The 22,804-nt window shown below is 35.8% G+C and overlaps 1 protein-coding gene and 1 pseudogene across 1 annotated transcript in view; both read right to left on the minus strand.

Moving 5' to 3' along the window:
* Window positions 1–22,804, minus strand: part of LOC109059363 — an 83,054-nt pseudogene that overhangs the window by 33,283 nt on the left and 26,967 nt on the right.
* The window catches only part of cfhl2 (complement factor H like 2), a 66,447-nt gene continuing 63,341 nt past the window's right edge, over window positions 19,699–22,804 (minus strand). Inside the window, exons 7-13 of the mRNA XM_042711874.1 lie at window positions 22,312–22,488; window positions 22,075–22,230; window positions 21,746–21,919; window positions 21,013–21,075; window positions 20,729–20,917; window positions 20,093–20,287; window positions 19,699–19,965 (exon numbers count right to left, since the gene is read on the minus strand). Of these exons, the coding sequence (XP_042567808.1) occupies window positions 19,760–19,965; window positions 20,093–20,287; window positions 20,729–20,917; window positions 21,013–21,075; window positions 21,746–21,919; window positions 22,075–22,230; window positions 22,312–22,488 (1,160 nt within the window). The 3' untranslated portion in view covers window positions 19,699–19,759. The remainder of the gene's footprint in view (window positions 19,966–20,092; window positions 20,288–20,728; window positions 20,918–21,012; window positions 21,076–21,745; window positions 21,920–22,074; window positions 22,231–22,311; window positions 22,489–22,804) is intronic.

Genomic DNA, 22,804 nt, shown 5'->3' on the forward strand with positions numbered 1-22,804 from the left:
TAAAGCTGACAATCGCCCCAGGATGTGAAGTTTGAGCTGCAGGGTCAAATAATTTTTATGTACTTTTATTTACATTTTTTTATGTACTTTTATAATGCTGCTGTTTGCTGATATTATGTCTGTGGTCCAAAATTTAAATGACTGATGCCTTGGCACACACACACGCAAAGCTCGGGATATGACGCATACGTGCGGTTAAGGCTAGAATGGATACGCTTGGCTCTACTGGGCATGCGCACATAAATACAGCGTAATTTTTGTCATACTGTACAACATTAATTAGAATTTCATTATTGTAAAGGGTGTGTTTAAGGCTGGGGTAGGTGTAGACGTTAATAAAACACAATCTAACAGGTAGAAAATTAAATTAGAAACATCTAAACTTTTCAGAACGCAAGTGCACCGCTGGTCATGTGACAAGAATAAACAAATCAGCTTCATCTGTTAACAAAATTGAAAGCTAAGCCAAAATGGAGAAACAGCTGATCATAGCTGTACATGGATAGCCATTTTTTAAATGAATTTATTAGCAGAGCTACTGCAAGGGATTTTAGTGCTGGAAATCTATTTATTCTTTGCTGGAACTTCTATAGTCTTCATGGAGAGCAGGTCATGGTTGCTCTTAGCAACGACAGATGCCACAGGAGTGCTTTGGAAAAAGGAGAAAGCTGGCGTGCCTAGCGTTTTCCAAACGTTTTCGAGGCGTGACATGCAAATCTGGTTTTGTTTTTTTTGAAGGAGAAAAACAAATTTTGCTGGAGTTGGTCGAGACCATCGACAACATTTGGCGAGTCCAATGACCAAGTTCGATTGACAAGTCGAGTGCAAACACCAACGAGTCCGAGACAAGTCCGGAGACGACAGAAAAAATGTCTCGGAGTCCGGACTCAGTACTACAGCCATAGTAAGACTTAGTTCTATTTAAATAAAATGCTTAAAAGAGTTTCCTTAAAAGAGAAATTTATTCTATCCAACCTCTTTTAAAGTTAGTAAAACCCCAAAATGTAAATAAAATGGGAGGAAATAGTTGAATGTAAAAGGAAAGCAAACTCGGTGTAATAGTTTGAATTTCAAGCTGTATTCTGAAGCGATATTGACTGTGTGTGCATGAGTTGCTCCTCCTGCAACAGTGTGTTTCTCCATTTCATCAATTTCACCAAGGATCATCAGTTCTCAATATAGAAGATTATGATAAATAAAGTTACAGTCTGGTGTTTTTATTGGTTTACATGCCAAAAGATGCTTATCAAAATATTACAGTTTCTTTATTCAATTCAAATTTTGCACTGGATAATAAATTGTGGATTAAAAAAAAAAAAAAAAAAGTCTTTCAGCTTTTTTGTTAAGAGTGCTGGAAACTGAAAACTTAGTGCAATAACCCGACATTTGTTAAACTAACAGAAAAACACATTTTAGCTGGTTCACATAAAAAATAAAAATGCCTTTATATAAACATTGATATTTCAACATGTAAGCTTATCTTTGGAGTGTCGTTTAAGTTTAAAATAAATATATTTTTATATTAAAAATATATATAATAAATAAAAATAATAATAATTCAAATAGGAATAAAATATATAATATAGGTACATTTGTAAATATTTAATCACTAGGAAAAGTGTGGAGATCACCTGCTCTGAAAAAAAAGCTGGCTGTAATAATTTTTAATGTAAAAACCAACAAATCATTTTCATGTCAAGATAGCGAGGGGAGTGGGACTATGAGCCTGTTTGTGAAGGTAAGATTATTAAAAAAGCCTGCTTCTGAAATTTAAAACAAAACTTCTGAAGGCAATGATGACAATCTAAGCTGATAATGAATAAAATGTCTTTGAAACAGGAGAAAAAGTAAATTGCAGACAAAAGGCCATCTGGACATAATAAAGTGGACATTATTATGCTGATTCTTAATGTAAAAGTGGGCACCCGACAATGTTATAGGCTTTCTGTTTAATCAAAGAAAGTCCAGTTATTTTAGCTGCACAAAAATATAAAAAAATAAAAATTATGCTGCTTGATATTGCAAAACTGTTGTTTATCATATTCAAATTGATTATTATAATCATAAACACAGGTTTGTAGCGCAAATAATTTAAATAGTTTAATAAATCCTATGTCTCGCACATTTACAGGAAATAGCTTAATTCTGCGTTGCAAAATAAGGTGAATACAAAGCTTCTCAAAATGTGTCTGATACTATTACTTGTTTAGGTAAGAGATTCTCCACAGCCTCTAAATGGAGACTTTAGCATCAGGAAAAAAAGATGCAAGCATTTATATGTGCTGGACAAACAAAAGGAATATTATAAGTGTGAGAATGGGAAATGGGAAACTCCTCCAAAAATGTCTGAATTGAGTCTTTTCTTTTTCCAAATGATTATTTTGATTCACTCCAATCATGTAGTGTTTTGAACTTTGTGTTCAGTGGGTTGTATTTTGTTTCTGCTTTCATAGAGCCTTGGTAGAAATAACACCTGAGATTCTTGAAGCAATACAATATTAAACCCACATCAAGAAAAAAGGAATATTTAGCGCATTGGTGACAATCAGAAAGCTTACTGCAAGAAAAGCTGGCGAGAGAACATCTATGGCGTACTCTGATGGAAAGTTTATGTGTTTTGTGCATTTTCATTCCTTTAAGTGTGGAATGAATTGCTGGTCATCAGATATTGTGCCCACGCAGTTGAGCTAAAGTCATCTTTACCATCCCGCTAATAATCCATCTCATATTATCTGTTGAGGCTTGAATTTATGTCGGGTTCAGTTACGAACAACTTTACTGAAAGTTCAAAAGTATCCTACAGTGTTTTATTTGAATTATAAATATTTACCATCAGTTTTGAATAATGTACGCTACCCCTTGCTTTGAGTCTTTTTTGTTTTATACATTTTTATTCTTGCTTTTCTTAAGGTCAATAATACAAGTTGAAAACAAGCTGAGTGAAAACATTGAGGTATTAAACTATAAAACATTTTATCATCTAATTGTAAATCTTTAGAATGTTGTTAGGCGTACACGCATAGAGATTACATGCTTTATTATTGTATTATTTTATGAAGCAAATTTAAGTGCAATTCAGCTAAATTACAAAATCCCTGACCTAGAACAAAAATAACTTTGCACCCTTTTGCATCATGAATAAATGAGGTAGTTTATGTAACCTATGAATTCATGTTAAGTAATTCCCAGTAATTTTTCCCTCACTGTACACTCACACTATGCGTTAGCAATTCTTAAATTTGACTCCAGCCAAATTTCTGATAAATAAATCAAGAACGGACTTTAAGTACCAAAAACTATTATGGTTAATGATGGACAAGAGTTCTCAGAGAGATTACCTGAGATGAGTAAGCTGCATCCAAAACGCATACTTCCCTACTATATAGTAGGCTTACAAACAGTATGTGAGGCAAGGGAGTATGCAATTCTTGAAGTGCGATTTGATAGATATTACTGTACTGCCCTCAGAAGGCCACGGAGAGGATTTATGAACGGCAGCTTAAGGACCCAACTGACGTGGTAGGCAGAGCTGGGTAGTAACGATTAGCATGTAATCTGATTACGAATCAGATTCCGCAAAACTCAAGTACTTGTAATTAGAGTAAACTACTTTTTAAAAATACTCGTGAATCAGACTACAGTTACTTTTTTATGGATTACATGATTACGCTTTTATTTACACAATGGTAATAAGTTGTTCACAGTTCAGCTTGATTCTCCTAAATTTGTTTTTTTTTTAACGATATTTTTTTCCTGTTAAACTCGCTACATATATTCATTCATGATTCTTCTCAAGTTTTTCCGCAGAGAAGGGAGGGGTGTCAGAATCGCTAGCTTCAGAAGAAATCAGCAACAAGATAATGGAAATGGAGGGGAACATAGCCTTTAATATGTTCCTTAATATATTTTTTGAAATGTTGATTTTTCTCTTCATTGTTACTATCTTAGGCACTTCAAGTGTTTTGAGATAAAATATTTAACTAAGTTATGGTCTTTAATATATATATATATATATATATATATATATATATATATATATATATATATATATATATGTTTTGAGATAAAATATTTAACTGTTTTTTTTTTTTTTTTTATTTTTATTTATTTTTGATTTTTTTTTTTTTTTTTTTTCATGTTCTTTAATATTCATTTTTGTAATACTGTTTGATATGGATAGAAATTTCATTGCTGTGTGAATTTAGTCTTTTTCAAAATTCATGCTTGCAATGTAGCAATTTTGTTTATGTTTTTTTTACATTGATACATTCATATACACTTCTAGTGTTTTATTAGATTCAATATTTGACCTGGCAGTGATATTGCTGTGAATTTTATGTTTTTCAATATTGGTTTTTGTAATGTAGACGTTTTCCTAAATTACTTTAATTATAAGTAAATATCCTTTAAAATCATTAGATGTGATTTTGTTTTATTTAGTGTTATTAGCAAACACTAAATCACCAAGGTACATTAGTGTTAGTATTTTGTAAGTATTAACTGTCCATACATTGTGCTTGAAAAATAAGTTATTGTGGCCTCTTGTTGGTGAATTAAATATATTTTGTAGAATATATTTTTTTCTTTGTATAGGTCAAAATAGTACAAGATTAGACTAATTCAATATATGTGATATCAAATAAGGGCTTAGCACAAATTTAATCTAAATGTAATCCAAAAAAGTAATCAGATTACGCTACCAAAAAATGTGTAATCTAAGAGATTATATTACTGACTACAAGTTTTGTCATGTAATCTGTAATCAGTAACTGATTACAATTTATAAGTAATCTACCCATCTCTGGTGGTAGGTCATGTGACAGTAACAACATGACAGATGTAGTACGCCTGATTTCATTCATTATCACCAGGGCTCTCAAGTCTCACGTATTCACCGTGATACACACGCATTTCAACCCGTTTCACGCGCTCTACCGCACACACCTTGTATTTCTCACGCGAGAATAAGGGTGGATAATTTTCTGCTATAATTAATGGACGAATACGGGGGGGAAGCTCTCTGCGAGTTCATAGCTGTTTATACAGAGTTAAATGCAACTATCAGTCAACCAGAAAATAGAATAGTGTTGTGTCCGCAAGTTACGTGATCCGCTGCAAGCGCGTTTGTTACCTAAGCAACATGGATGCGCGCACAGTCTAAGTTGAAAGGAGCTGAGATTCCGATTAATTTTTTTTTAGGCATTTGATTTTACGATTCTGGACGAATCACTTGCTTGTGATCAAAGAGAGTGAGAGTGCTGTTGTGGAATATAGCCAATTCGTGCTTAAATGATCTTTTGATGCAGGTCAATCTCCAGCTGCTTTGCCACACAGAATCTCTTTTACTTATTGGTCGAACCGGTGGGCTGGGGCGGACCACAATTTTTATTTCTTTAGTAGGAGGCTACAAATAAAATCCATGATAGCCAGGGGGCGGTTGCACAAGATCCCGGGCCTACATGCCATAGGCAGATCCTGAATTGGTCCTCCCCATAGAAAATCATATCCCAGCGTAAACGTAAAATATATTCCAGGCGTTCTTTATCATCAAGGGCTGCCCTCATCGTCCTTTGGTGGGCCCTGGTAATCAGTAACTGGGTTTTAAACCCCCAAGTCCGAGCCTCCTGCCTTCCTGCATGATATCACTATGATGACCATTTACGCCATCCTATTAGTCTTATTGGTAATTGCACCCTCAAGGAAATTATTGAAAAGGAACGCCGGTTCGTTGGTGCAGTGAAAAGACAGAGTCGCTTCATCCAATAAACAAATTAAATTTTATTTAAAAAGGGAAAAATATCCTATGAACATTCATTTTTAATCAGTATAAATCACGGGCAAGTATTAGTTGGACACCACTAAGGTTTACAATGTTAAAAGAACATTCCTCCAGACATACATGATTTACAGTACTGAATCACAAACTAAAAAAAAAAAAAAAAAACACCAAACCCTGTACTGTTTCCCATAAAACAAAGACACACCACACAAAAAAATAATATAAACTTAATAGATAACTGCAAGGCTAAAGCTTACTTTAGGAGTGGCAAGCTAGCTGGAAACAATGGTGATCTCAACCACTTACGTGTGCACGGGCAAACAAAAGTAGGAAGAGGTGCTCAATCCCTCGGTGCTCCAAACTGCACAGCTAAATGGTCGTGCACCCACACTCTCAGGTGGGACTAGCATCCCCAGCAGCTCGGTGCACATCAGCCGCTTGATCATCAAAAAATAAAAAAAATAAGTAAGTGAGGGCTGAAACAAATATGCGTCAGGAGCGATACACCACACATCAGGCCACAAATATCTAATGACCACAACTGCCTAAATTAATTAACACACACGGCCACCAAAACACACTGGTCAGCAAAACCATTATCCACAAAAACAAAACCAAAAACCATAAAAAATAAAAAACAGAAACAGAACAGAAGACTACTGAAATTATGAAATCACTAAAAAAAAAAAAAAAAAAAAAAAAAAACAACCACACACACACTATTCATGAAAAACATCAGCATGACACGAGTTTTAACCATCCCAGTGGTACGGCAAAGAAGCGCGCTGCAAAACACAAAAACAAACAAGAACCACTCCAATCAGGGGATAGTCCGAACATTCACTACAATCATACATACCACCAGTCACGTAAAAAAAAAAAAAAAAAAATCCACATCACAATTATCTGGATGCATTCCTGCGCAATGTTCTGCTAAAACACACTCTATTATCCTCCATTAAACCCGACTACACACCATAAAACCCACACACCACACATTGCGATTGCCGGCATAGCTGAAAAGCTTCAAAATAAGTCGGCTTGACGCAACTAAAAACTCCCAGGGGCACGCCATGCCAAGACGGTGTTGACAGCAATCACTTCAAAAGACAAACGACACATACCCTCTAAACACTTTAAAACCACACAGCAGTACGTGTACGCGTGATAACATCCCGTCACTTACAGAGACTGCAATAACACCCGGAGAGGGGCGGGTATGACAAAGAGCATACCATTCTGGTGCTTCTTCTTCTTTCTTCCTCTGTTGAAGTTTTATGGCAGTTTACAAACAAAGTGTATTAACCTAAAGAGAAGAACGGAAATAGGAGGGAGAAACCGCAGAAGGATAAGGAGAAAACAGTTGTCTCCATATCCCATCGTGGAAGCTGTGGAATGGATTCGCATATTCATTCAGATTATTGTCAGCTCTTTTACACACAGCCACACTCGATAAGCAACATAAAAAAACTATAAAACAACAAACCAAAAAAAAAAAAAACCTTAATTCTTAATGTCCTACATGCTAAGCTGTGGGTATGCTGTGGATGACCCTGCTTGCTGCGTATAAGGCGTACTAGTTAACAGGCTACGCCGTCCTGACCTGGTGCTTCAGTACCAAGAATGATAGATCCCAATGGGTGTCTACCTATCGGACTGTACTTAACGTCCCTTTTTCAGTATTGCATCGAGATCCAGAAGTAAATCCCGTCGCCAGCCGTAAAAGGAAACCATGCTCACACACACCGCCGCTCTCTACCCAAGACCTCACTATTCCCAGATGAATGTTTCTTTCAGTGAGATAAATAGATACATATTTAAACACAGTGGTGATCCTAGTTTCGGAATCTGTGTGAACAAACGCCTCCTTGTCCATATATGGGTCGTAACTATGTCCTTTTCCAGTGATATTTCTTGTTGTAATTTAATAAGAAAATTACTACCCCCTTCTCTGACCTGATCCCAAAAACACCCCCGCCCCCTCAGTACAAACCCCCCCCCTTAGCCACATTGCAATCACTTTTTCGGTTGATTAGTACCTTTAGCTTCTGACTTACTAAGTAGAACATTCATTTTTGATAATTTTTCCTCTTCGTTTATGTTCCTCTTTTGTGCAGTTGTTGTCAGCTTTGTTCATTCCCGTCTATGCCTTTGTGGGCGAGGACCCTACAAACTTCACTATTGTTCCCATGTTGATCTTAATTGTAAAACATTAGTTGATTGAATTTCATTCAGAGAGGTACCTGTCTACCCTACCTGATTCATCCATTATGGCTGAAGAGTATTAGTTTTATGGGACAATAGAATCTAGAGCTCAGTGATAAGTCAGCTGATTAAGGGAGGCCTAACAGTATCTGCCCATTCTAGCCATATAGCGCAATGCAATGAGTGTGTGGCTTAACCATACTCGTCAGCAGTATATTATAGATAAATGATTCAGTTAGATTCAGCTTTTTTGATATATTATCCCTGATTCAGGAATATACACCCAATTCCAGCTTACCCTCAGAATCCGTTTGATGCGTCTTGGTGATATATTTTTGCAGTATTGTAACACATATTCTCAATATACTGCCCTACCATATCTTTTGTTTCTATGATTACCCTGGGAGAACAAACAACCAAGGTGGGGTTATTGCCAGAGGCAAGGTCTTGCTACAATGTATATCCTCTATCTTTAACTGATTTTGCTAATCGTTGGCATCCCACCCAAAGCTACATATCTGCGATTCTCCCATATTCCCAACACTCACTTAGGACTTCCTTAGTAGGGTGTGATGCATATGTCCTTTTAAATTGATCCAATAAGCCATACACAATTTCAGGCGCCGGAGGTTTCTATGGCATTTCTTCTGTCTCTACTTGTAGCGCTGGTACAGGAGATGTTCTAAACGCCACCCACTACTAATATTCTTAGACTTTTAGCCTGCTATTCTGTCCAGTTCTTTGATTTGTGTCTTTGATGCCAGATTGGTACACAATACATCCATAATCAAATACTGAATCTAATCAAAGCAATATAAATTCCTTTAAGGGATGTTCCTGAAGCTCCCCATTTGTACCCTGTTAAACATTTCAATACATTATTCCCTTTTACATTTTTCAACATTTTTTAGATATGTTTCCTTAAACGTTAATTTTACATCAAGCCACACTCCCAGGTACCTAATAGTATTAACTTGCTTTAATATGTTGTCCATATAGCTTTTAGTTCTACATTAGGGTTATTTCTTTTCTTTGAAAAACAGATAACTTGTGTCTTTTCCACTGATAAATGAAAACCCCATTCAAATGCCCATTTTTCAACCTTGTTAATAGCTAGTTGCATCTTAGCTGTAATGTTTTCTATATTACGCCCTCTTACCCCAACAAAGCTCCATCATCAGCATATAAGCCTCTGTTTATTCTCATATCTTCTATTGACTCAAATATGTCATTAATCATTAGGTTGAAAAACACTGGACTACACACACTGCCCTGATGTGTCCCATTTTCTATAGAATATGTCTTGGAAACATTAACCCCAACTCTGACTTCAATTGTTCTGTCTTTTAAAAAGTCCCTAATCCAATTGAACATCTTCCCACCTATGTTCATCCTATTCAGCTTGATCAATAATCCCTCCTTCCATAGCATATCATATGCTTTTTCTATATCAAAAAAAGTAGCCAGAACTACTTCTTTATTATTTTGTGCTTTCCTTATCAGATTCTCCAAACAAACTACAGGGTCCATTGTTGTTCGACCACTGCGAAACTGCTCTGATGTTTAGAGAGTAGATCTTTCTTTTCAACCTCATACATTAACCTCCTAACCACCATTCTTTCCATTAGTTTACATAAATTCGACGTCAATGCAATTGGTCTATAGCTTGTAACTTCAGTCTGTTCTTTCCTGGTTTCCCAATAGGAACCACTACAGAGTGTTTCCAACACAAAGGTAATTTACCTTGCTCCCAGATCTTGTTATAAAGTTTTTAGAATTACACATTTAGCTACATCATCTATCTCCTTAATCATCTTGTAGCATATACCATCCTTCCCTGGTGAAGTATTCTTGACCCCATTTAATGCTCTCTTAAGCTCAAATAAAGTAAACTCGTTATCAAGTACGCTCTCACTATCTACCTTTTTCCCTAGTAATCCTTTATTTTCCTCCATTACTTTAACCCTCCATGATACTTCTCAATCTGTTTAAGTTTTTGAGCTATGAACCTTGACAAACCCCTTTAGCAAGCATCTCAGCTTTCTCCTGATTAGTCACTGCCTCAACTTCGTTATTTTTAATCACAGGTATAGAGAATTCCCTTCTCATTCCTCCCATTTTTCTAATCATGCTCCAAACATCACCCACTTTAACTTCTGACCCCCAATCTTACCACAAAATTCACACCAATATTTCCTTTTTGCCTCTCTTACAACTTGTTTAACCTTTGCCTGTGCTCTTTTAAATTCTATTAAATTTGTATATGAATGGTTTGGACTTTACATTTCTGAAGGCTTTATTTCTGAATTTTACTGCTTTCCTTGCATTCATCTGACCACCAAAGGTACCATTTTCCTTTTCCTCATTCCAGAAGATTTACCAATAACCTCCTCCGCTGCCTCACACAACTACATTTGTTATTTTTGAGTTTAATTCATCAACTCACAACTCCTATCTGATATTATCTCCATCATCTTACCATTCACTTTATAACTATACAACCCCCAATTTGCTTCTTCTCATTTTCCATCTTGAAAAACCAGTTATCTTCTAGACACAATTTTTGATTCCCAACATTTAACCAGATAACATAATGATCGCTGCCAAGAAAGCTTTTCCTTAACCTCCCACTGACTAACCCCTGCTATCTGATCAGATACTATCGTAAGATCTAACGCAGATTCTGTCCCATGATATGCATCAAATCTAGTACATCTTCCATCATTTAAACATATTAATTTATTGTCATCCATCAAATTCCTCAATAGTACTTCCATTTCATACACTTTTGTTTCTCCCCACAGAGTGTTGTGAGCATTAAAATCTCCACATAATATTACCTTTCCATTTTCGCCCCTCATACATCCCATCTAGCATTTCTCTCACGATTTTTTTTTACAAGGATTATAAAAGTTGATGATTTTAATCTTAGTTCTACCTATCCATATATCCACCAGGACTACTTCTACATCTACCAGCACATTCAATTCAATATTTCTATAATTTATCCCCTGTTGAATAAATGTAGCCACTCCACCTCCTGTAGTATCCCTGTTCTTTGCGCACTACTGTATATCCATATATAATCAAATCTAGTGTTGGTTTTAACCATGTCTCCTGTATACAAATAATATTGGGTTTGACTTCTAATTCCTCAATAAAAATTCTTTAGCTCCTGACCATTAGCAATTATGCTTCTGGCATTCCACTGAAGAATGGACAGAGTCATAATGTTTGTGACTCCTCTCGTCCAACTTCGGCTAGTAGTAAATCATTGATGCTATCTATAGTTATTTCCCCCACACCAATGTATTTCTGCGCTGCTTTTATTATGATTTTGATTTTCTCAGTTTTGCTTGTTGTTTGAGCAGAGCAATTAATAACTTCTGCTATGAAGGCTATAAACTTTACATTGTCCACTGCGATATATTTTGACTTAACCTCTTTTCTGGTCTGTCTAATTTCCTGAGAGTACCATTGCTGATTCTGTCCCGATATTCTGGGACCAACTCTGCTGTTAACTCTGCTTCTTTTTTTTCCTTTAACTTGTTTAATTGCTTCGGCATATGTTACCTTTTCCTCTACTTTAATTCTCTGAACCTCTACTGCGCGGTTTGTGCATCTCACACCCTTTGTACGCAGCACTGTGCTCTCCTCCACAATTACAGCATTTAACTTTAACACCTTGCTTACATTTACCATACTCATGGTCCTCCCCTCCACACTTGCCACACCTGGCTTTTCCTCTACATACTGCTGCTATATGCCCATATTTTTGACATTTAAAGCATCTGAGTGGGGGTGGGATGTACTCACGTACTTGGTAGCTCATATATCCTACCCTAACTCTTGTCGGTAACGTCTCCTCTCTCATGGATAACAGTATGGATAAAACTCTCTTTTTTAATCCCGTTTTTATTATACATTAACCTCTTCACTCTTTCTACCTTAGCTCCAGTCACATTACTCATAATCTCATCATTAGTCAACTCAGTTGGGACCCCTGTGATCACTCCCCTGCACTATTCTTTTCTTCTCCCATAATCCACACTTGATCTTTTTCCCCTCCAAGATCGTCATTTTAATCAAAAGGTCCTTTTGTCTGTTATCAACACATGTAATGATTAAACTTCCGTCTCTTAATGGCTTAACTGACACAGTTCCTACAGCGTTGTATAACGCTTTTGATAGCTTCAATGGATTCAACGAACATGGCGAATCAAACTGTAGTTTTACCTTTATTTCTTCCTGTTGTCTTACATTTCCTCCAGTGTTATCCTCACCTGACTTCAGAGATTTAGCATTTAAACTATTATCACTATTAGATCTTCTTCTCTTTTGTTTTTTCCTAGAAATAACTTTCTCCCATCCACGATTTGTTTCTCCCGCTTCCTCCTTCTCCATCTCACTCTCACTCTCACTCTCACTCGTTTCTGCTACGTCACATCCTCCCATTACCGTAAGTCGGCGCATCAACCCAGAACGCACCTCAGTCCCCACCTCGGGCGCAGCCATGTTTTCCCCCTCCATTCTGGGGCTTCCAGTCTACTCGCTTAAAATACACCTGCCCTAATTACCTCATCCACCCATTCCCATATAAGGGTAACGACCGCAGAAAAAAAGGAAAATCCCCTACTGCTACACTTAGCTTTGGCTACCAGAAACTAAAGAAACTACTAGCGATGTTATAATACAACAATGCGTAAATCTGACAAAAGACAGATAAAATAAATTGTTTTGTATATTTCAAAAATAAAATAAAAGAAATTTGGCTCCAAACCAGCCAACTGAACTTCAGTGCTCAATGTACATACTGTACACATACAGTAGGATTGCAGAACTTGCCCTGAGCATGTATGTTAAGCTGTGTGTGTGTGTGTGTGTGTGTGTGTGTGTGTGTGTGTGTGTGTGAGAGAGAGAGAGAGAGAGAGAGAGAGATACACATTTCAGCTTATTTAATTAAATCCACTTGTCAATGGAGTTTACACTGGTAATATTCAAATACAATTTCTCAAATATTGATAAAAACATTCTTGCATCAAACTTTTTTTCCCTGTAATTCTTGTAGAATATTTAAATTTGAAAGAATTTCTCAATTTTTTAATTAATAAAAAGTGGTTAAACAGGGCTCTACACTTTCTTTTTAAAATGTAAAAAAAAATGTAGGAGCACAGTCAAAAATTTCAGGAGCACCTTCTAATCAATAATCAAAAATTCTGATTATATTAGCCTTACGAGATGATATTTGACTCCTTAAAGTGATTTACATGGAATTTAGTTTTTACACCTTTGTAATGGCATTTTTCTAACTTCATTAAAGGTATGTCATCTTTTGTCAAATTCAAAAAATATATATTTATAAGCTTCTTAAAATTTCTAATTAAAACAACAGAATAAAATCAAGTAGAATAAGAATAAGTTACCAATCAAATTAAATCAGTATTAAAAAAAAGTAATAATAATTTGTAATACAGAGTGAAAGTGAAAGTGACGTGACATACAGCCAAGTATGGTGACCCATACTCAGAATTCGTGCTCTGCATTTAACCCATCCGAAGTGCACACACACAGCAGTGAACACACACACCGTGATCACACACCCGGAGCAGTGGGCAGCCATTTTTATGCTGCGGCGCCTGGGGAGCAGTTGGGGGTTCGATGCCTTGCTCAAGGGCACCTAAGTCATGGTATTGAAGGTGGAGAGAGAACTGTACATGCACTCCCCCCACCCACAATTCCTGCTGGCCCGAGACTCGAACTCACAACCCTTCGATTGGGAGTCCTACTCTCTAACCATTAGGCCACGACTTCCCACATAGGTGGCTCAGAAGAACACAAAAGGGGCTTTTTTAGGTGTATTTTCAGACCTTGAATGAGGCTCAGAGGTGGCATGAGCACAATTAAATTCATAAATTCATGTTGAGCTTAATGTTTTAAATATAAAATTTTGAATATAAAAATGTTAAAAAAATTAAATAACAGAAAAGATCCTTTAAAAATGAAAGTAAAACTGCCAGTAGGTGGCGGCAAATCATTTTTTCGGTTTATCACTGAATCATTCATTCAACTGATTCGTTCAAATTACTAATTCATTCAGGAATGAAGCAAGTGACTGGCTTTATGAATGGGTAATTGATTCAGATTCCTTTAAAAACGGGGAACCCTGGTTATCATTCATATTTGATCAGGGCCGGGTTTCCCGATAACGATTGATCTTAGCGCTTAAAAGCGTTTTCTATGAGTAATTTTACGATCATTCGTTATTGTTTCACGTGCGTTTCCCAACAATGCATGTAAAGCATTTGCACGTAGCTGTGTTTTAAGTGCTACTTAGGAGTCGCTATCCGTTTGTCAAGTGCTGAAATGTTACCATATAGAATGGCTCTTAATTGTAGTAAACGATAGTTTATTGACGTTAACCTAATGCTGCGTTCCAGACAGACAGCTTGGAAATAATAACTATAATACAATACAATATTATATTATATTGTAGTGTATAATATTATACTTTACATAATAATAATATAATGTACTTATATACAGTATAGAGAGAGAGAGAGGAGAGAGAGACGTTATTTCGGGTCTAATACATAGTGGTTTTCGTGCACTTCAGCAAATCATTTGACATACCCCCCCCCCCCCAGTCTTTGAAGCATTTCCTACATTACTTTTTTTATTCGCTTTTTTTTCAGTCATTTAATTTAGATGTGTATTTCTATTTTTTTCTGCCCCTTTTAATTATTTAATTTATAAATTAATAAAAAAAAAGAAAACGAGTCATAAAGTGTACAATAAAGCACAATCAAATCATCATATTATAATCACATTGCACTTGAATCAAGTTAAAGGTGTAATCTGCTGATTGTCCTGCAGGTGACCGCATAAATCTGTCTTCTTACGATGCACTTAGGGCTTTACTTTACGATTACTCCAGAGCACCCGTAGATCTACGATGATTTTCAAGTGCTACTTAAGTTACGATGCTTTTGGGAAACAGACCGTAATATTAAGATAAGTCGTACGATCATTTTTACAAACTTCTTAGGCTTATGAAGCTTTTGGGAAACTCAGCCCAGGTCAATTATGATCAATAGGTAAAATTGAACTGCTAGCAAAAACTTGAGAGAATTTTGTGCTTCAAATATTTGAGTGGCCCCTCCCCTTTTTGTGGCCCCTCCCTAATCTCACTCCAAACCTTTGCTATAACTTGAGAGCCCTGTATAACCCATATTCATACTATATAGAACATACTTTTTTAACGTTCAAATAAAAATGTAGTACCTATTCAGACAGTACATGATTTCAGATGCATCGGGTGTGAGGTAACTTCCTTGATCAGCCATGGTGCGAAAGGCCTGCTTGATGAGCTTCAGGATCTCATCACACATGCGCAGTGTGTGTGATCGACATATCTTTAACTCATTAATATTCATGCCTGTGACTGCAGTGATGTAATTCTGACAGAATACCAAACGTTTTTTTTTTTTTTTTTTTAAACCCATGAAGAACACTTTGGGAAGGAGACGGCATTTGTAGGGATGTTCCAAATGAAAGTGAACAACTGAATCCCTTCACGAAGGGCATAACCGTTTTTTTTTTTTTTTTATTGATTACCATTTGTATAACCACATTTGTACAAATACCATGTTTATACTAAGGTAAGTGTAGTAAATTTTTTGTTTTACTTATTTTTTACATAATAAATGCATTTATTACCGTGTTTTCAACTGCTTACACACAAAATTATTACTTGTCACACAATTTCTAAAACCTGACACTCAAACACCAGAATCACACACTAAATCTGCAAAACCATACACAAATTTTTGGCCTTTTACTCAGTTTTCAATTTCATTAAACACTTTTTGCAAAACACAACACACAATTTTCTATGCAGCACACAAAAATCTGACAGGAAGTTTCTTGATTTCCTTTTATAAACACAACCAATCAAAATGCATTTTTGGACAATGGATGCAAATGGATGCAAACAATGCAGACAGAGTAAGAGGAATTGGAGGGAGAGCCAGAGGACGAGTTCGACTAAGAGGAGTTGGAAGGGGAGCAAGGGGAGGAAAAGGACGAGTCAGAAATGGAGGAGGACAAGGAACAAGAAGAGTGGTCTCAAATGAGATTAGGGCTACAGTAGTCGATCATGTGATAAACCATGTTTTAACAATGAGAGAGGCTGGACTGAGAGTCTTACTGTGGCGGGTACAATTCGAACCTTTAGAAATGAGAACAGGTATGTAACAATCTAATGTAATGTACACATGTTCTAATGTACACATAATAGCTTTTTTACCATAACAAACAGTAGGCCTATACTATAATAAATATATTTTACTGTAGTACCCTTGCATTTATTTACTACAGTGCATTGCATTGGTCACAGTTTGGTAAGGTATCAAGCTGTACAATAAAACAGCCAACTTTAAGACAATCTGACCATATTGTTAAATATTATATATATTGTTACAGTTTATGGCACACACTTACTGTTCCTGAATCTTTTACAGAGTGGAAAGGCAAAGGATTCATGGTGGGCGAGGTCACATGTTCACTGAAGTGCAGGAGACAGCTTTTGTGAATTTGGTTTTGGCCAATAATGCTATTACAATCCGTGAAATACGCAACCATATCCTTAATGATGCCACAATTTTTGCGAACATAAATGCTGTGAGTGCCTCAACAATACACCGCGTCCTCCAGAAAAATCAAATGAGAATGAAACAGCTGTACAGGGTCCCTTTTGAAAGGAACTGTAATGTCAAGAATCTTCAACATGACTTTGTGAATGTATGCATTTCTCCAATATATCAGACTTGCACCTACAAAACCAGGCTACTCAGTTGTGCATATACTGATCTACATATCAATTTGTTTTTTACAGAGAGTTTTGGAGATGGAAGCCCATGCCATTGTCCATGAATACATTTATGTGGATGAGGTGGGCTTTAATCTCAGTAAAACCAGAAGAAGGGGAAGGAATGTCACTGGACAAAGGGCCATTGTCAATGTCCCTGGACAACGTGGCGGAAACATTTACAATATGTGCTGCAATTTCACAAAATGGTGTCCTGCACCATCACGCCACACTTGGCCCCTATAACACTGATCACATCATACAATTTCTGGAAACTATTCATGACATGCTTGTTCAGGGTCTGCAGGATGAAGACCAGGCAAGATTTATCATCATCTGGGATAATGTCAGGTTTCATCATGCCCATCAGGTCCAAAACTGGTTTGCTATGCATCCCCATTTTTCTGTTGTCTACCTGCCTCCATATTCACCATTTCTAAATTCTATTGAGGAATTTTCTCCACGTGGCGCTGGAAAGTGTACGATCGTCGTCCCTATGTTAACATGACACTTCTCCAGGCAATGGAGGAGGCATGTGGAGACATTAATGCTGCCTCCATCCAAGGTTGGATACGCCATACAAGAAGGTTCTTTCCAAGGTGTCTGGCAAGAGAGAATATAGCATGTGACGTGGATAAAGTATTGTGGCCGGACCCAACCATCTCCACATGCAAGCACACACATTATGTTTGGTTTTACACTACATGCTACAACACTACATATTTTTTATGTATTTTTTTATTTTCAAACTGTGTACACTAATACTACATTTACAACCACAAAGAGCAAAAAACTAAAAACATAAATAAAAAGTTTGGTTTCAATTTTGCTTTTGTTTTTACTTTATATATTCAACAGCTCTCTCCCAATTACATTAAATCATGTACATGTGAGGTTTTAAAAGAAGAGCTTTAGGTTTTGAATAACAGTGTGTATATGACATAATCAAAAATATAACATTATGGTAAAGGTGTTTACAATGTAAGACAAATGTTTGCTTTTGAAATATGTTTGTGATATTTTGACTGTAGTGTTTCATTTTGAAAGAGATGTGATGCATTTTGCATCTTGTGTGTGCAATTCTTGAATTTGTGTGTTAAGTTTTGAAAAAAAGAGGAAAACTTTGGAAAATGTATGTAAGCAGTTGAAAAAAACTGTAATTCATTCATTTTGCAGTTTTTCTGAATTGCTAAAACACATTTCTTGAAACCATCACTCATTTTCTCAAAACCTTAAACACAAATCCAAATACTCAAACTAAATTAACGAAAGCTCTGACTCTTCCATCAATATCAAACAATCACTAACGGGAAAACCATTTGGAATGTAATCTTTATCATGTGCTTGATATCAGATGGTGCTCTCAGATAAAACAGAGTCAATAAAGAAAGAGTTATTGAGGATTAATTTTTAGATAATGAGAAAAATGGAGAACACAGCATCAAGAACATTACAGAAATAAGTATATTGTATTGAGTAAAGAATTTTGCTATTCTGTAAAAAAGTGCAGTAACTGCAACTGAGTAAGGTGAATATATTGTATAGGCCTGCTGTATGTACTGCAAGAATAGTATTGTGCTGAATATTGAATAGTACCTAATGTTTGTATATATTCAACACTTGGATACTGCAAAAATACTGCCAAAAAGGTCAAATAAATCTCTAAATGAATAGTATGTTACAGTACACTCAAATACTGTAAATTGTGCAATTGTAAAATCAGGGTCAATGAGAGATTCATTCTGTCTCAGCATCATGTCTTTGTGCTTGAGTCCAGCCTGAGGACTATGTCCACATCACAAGTAATGTAGTCTTTTTTGCTATAGACAAAGAGAAAAAGCCCTGACAGAACCAGCCTTGATTAGACTCTCTAAACCTTACTCTTTCTCTCCTCATCCTCTCCCTTCTCATCCTTTACTTCTTACATGAACTCTTCCTCCTCTCCTTCTCAAATTGTTTCTATCTATTTTTTGTATCATCATTCAGTCACCTGTGCCACTTGTGCACTCTGAACTGGCTCATATTTTGTACAGTTGGTTTGATCACATTATCAGAAACAAGTGTGAACAATTTTGAATCGTTGTGTGTAAACGATGACAGCTGTGCTTTAGTTGTGTTTAGCATTTTGCAGCACAGTTGCATCACAGTGTGATAAGTGTTTAAGTGAATGAGAATGTGTTAAGAGTTTTGCAAAAAGAGTGCAAGAGATTTGCAAATAGAGCCTAACTGCCTGAACGTGTTTAAGATTTAGCAAAAACAGTGCTTTATTCAACAAATTGGTGTAAGCTAGTGAGAATTTGGTTCAGAGATTGGGGTTTAGTGTTTCTTTATTTGTTTGTGTTGTGAGCATTTGCAGCACATGGGCTGTCAAATTGATGAAGATGTTTTCTTAATTTGCAGGTGTTTTTTCATTTGCAGCGCATTGAGCTCTCTCGGCCACTGTACAGTACAGTTTAATGCATATAAATGTTAAAAGGTCCATCATTTATGTATTATTGCTCTTTCATATAAATCATGATCATAATACATAAAAGCATGTGGTCAAAATTGTAATCAGTGGGAAACTAAAAGCATTGTTTCATTATGTCACAAAGGTTAAAAAAATTATATATACAATATATATATATATATATCTATATATATATATATCTATATATAGATATCTATACATATTATAGTTTTTTATTTTTATTTTTATTTAATTTTTTTATTGATTATTATTTAATACATATTGTACATATCACATAGCTGGTATTAAATGTTTAATGTTGCTTTTAACATGCACATTTTAAATGTTGCTTTTATCATTTCTTTAGTTTTACTTGCAATAAATCCATAATCTAGAAACTGAATTAAGAACAATATTTATTTTTATTAGTTACATTTGTTTTTGTTGCTTCAGCAATGCTTTATTCTCCCCGTCTCACACACTCAGGTAAAGTCATCACTCCATCATTACACTGTTGTCTTAGTTCTCTAACAGCTACTGAAACTTTGCCCCTCTTACACATAAAGGTGATGTGATCACTATGGGGTGCGAACATCTTTTGCCGATTAGCATAGGCTAACTCTATTCCTCTTCTATCCATTTCCTCCACCGTCACTGTACAGGGCTCTGAAATAAACCCAGCATATCACTATCAGTGTCACAATATACATTCATTAACTAATCATCACAACCTACAACTTCCACTACAAGATTACATCATGATGTGTTTATGGTGAAGCGTGTTCATACTTACTTAAACACCTAATATTCCCTCTCCATTCTCCTTGTTCACAGGTCAAGTATCTGGACAAAGGTGGACGCAAATCCAATGTGTATTTATTAAAGCAGTTGTATTCAACTCTCTCCCCTGTATTGTATTCATCTTTTTTCAATTCTATTGTATCTGCATCGTTCACGTCTGGTGGTGGTCCACAACTGGTGGTCTGACCTAAAGCACAGAACATGTTATAAATATTACTAATTTGAGAATGAGGTAATTTGAATAAAATGTTTGAGAAAAAGACAATATGTTGAAGAGATATTCAGAATATAATATGATATGATATAATTATATGAAATACACACAAATGATATAATGTAATATGTTATAATAAAAATTAGATCCAAATAAAATTTAGAATCGAGAAATTTTGAGTCGTGTTTGTTTATCCATGCAAACTTGTCACCTCAGTGTTTGTTTATAGGTTGTTTTGTGCTGTTGCTAGGTTGTTCTGGGTGGTTGCTAGTTGTTTGCTTCTTGGCTCAAGTGAAGAGAAACTTGTGTGCTGATGAGTTTTGTACCAGTCTTTGGCATCTACTTTAATATGAGCAATAGTGATGCTTGCAGACACTGCTAATAAAACTTGACTAAGAAAACCTGTGACCTTACTGATGCATTTAGGAATAGCGCTGCTCCATTCTCCATTTGACTGACAGGTGATTTTTTCCTGTCCTTGTAATGTATATCCCCTCCCAACACATGAAAGAGTTATTGTCTGTCCTGGTCTGACTGAGACCTCAGACCCCCGGTGTTCGTCTGATCTCATGTTCTCTGTGAGTTTTGCAACACATTTTGTTTCTAAAAACAGAAAGATCTGGTCAAGCAAACATCTTCAATGTGTTACACAAATCTATCTTTGCTCAGTCAGAAGCTTTTACTTTCTCTGTGTTTACCTTCACATTTATAAAAAGGGCTGCTCCATTCTCCATTTGACTGACAGGTGATTTCTCTCTGCCCTAAAAAAAAAAAAAACCTTATATATCAGCAGGGGCAGCATGTGGCTCTGAAAACTCCTCACTGTTACAAAAGTATTCTGACACACATCAGCATGACATCACATGAAGTCTCTATTATTGTATTTGATTCATTATGTGAACCATTTTAATTTGATTACTGTGCTGCTTGCATTTCAATATAAAAAGAGTATCATAAAATAAAAACAAACAAATTGCACCAAAATATGAAATTATATTATAAAATAGAATGTATAATATAAAATTTGAACAATATTAATTATACAACATAATATTTTGTAGTTAAATATATAAAATAATGTTATCTAACATTATATAAAATATTTTTGGAGCAATATGCATAATAGTATACAAAATATATACAGTGGCTCTGAAACACTTATTTACATTAGCAGATGGACTCAGAGTGCCATAACTCAAATGATGATTTCACTAGGTCTTCACAGCAAACTGACTTTGTAAATATTGGCTGCACTACCACAAAATTATCTACAGTTTTGATACTGTTCTTTCCCGATTTATAAATATCTCTTTTGATTTTCACCTATAAGAATGTCATTTTATAATTTCTCATTTTAAAATAATTTTCTAATATGGCATTTTCTAATCTGCAGTTTTAAAAGACAGTTATCATCACCAATCAAAACCTCACCTTGACATGTTGGTGGTTTTTCTGATGTTCCTCTCTGGCAGAAAACTGTTTTCTCATTCATTAAGTATGAGTTTCGACATACATATGTTACGGTAGATTTAGGTAAATACAATTCTTCAGGTTCAGATGTTATGACTGCATTTTCCACATTTGGAGGAATGTCACAACGCACCTCTGGAAAAAAAAAAAATAATAATAATAATAATGTATTGAAATTTATGAACTCCAATAAGACTGATTTTAGTTTTGTTGAGAATTTATATTGTCCAGCCCACTGCATGCACAGCTGCTCCTATTACAAACATGTAATAAGAGTTTGAGAGACTCACCCTTACACACTGGTTTCTCCCATCTACCATTGGTGCATTTTATGGAGCGGTCAGTTGACATGAACCTTGGATCACATTCCACATCAGCAGTTTCTGGATCACGAAGGGTTAGTTTTCCATGGTGAACACTGGGAAGAGCACCACATTCTTCCTTCCCTGTAAAGACCAATGACAGGAAGCACTTTTCAGTACACTATCATTCATCAAACACCTGAGACTGACAATAATAAAACTCACGGATGCAGCGAGGCTCATCAGACCAAGATCCTTTGCTGCATGTCACTGAATCCCACCAGTTCCCAGTGAATGGTTTATAACCCGTGTTGCAGGAGTAAAAGATTTTTTCCTTGTTGGAAGGGTGGCTGTAAATGAACCCATTTTCCACAGACAGAACAGGACACAATTTTTGCTTTGCTGTGAGGAAACAGATTCAAAACTCTTCAAAATTCTGTTTTAATATGTTAATGCTATTACTGTGTGGATATACAGTATAATAATTCGATATTGAAAAAGTTATTCTATCTGTAATGTATGTAAGGGATAATGTACATCCAGCTGGTTGTTATCGCAGAATAACCCCTGACAGTGTGATCAGGATCTTGTATCACCCTGAAGGGGGTTATTCTGCGATAAGAACCGGCTGGATGTACATTATACCACTAATTACATGGCTACTTGCCACATAAGTAAATAATTAGACACAAAATATTGATTTGCAAGCAGCAAGTTC

Source organism: Cyprinus carpio, chromosome A22 (assembly GCF_018340385.1).
Source record: "Cyprinus carpio isolate SPL01 chromosome A22, ASM1834038v1, whole genome shotgun sequence".
Classification (NCBI taxonomy): Eukaryota; Metazoa; Chordata; class Actinopteri; order Cypriniformes; family Cyprinidae; genus Cyprinus; species Cyprinus carpio.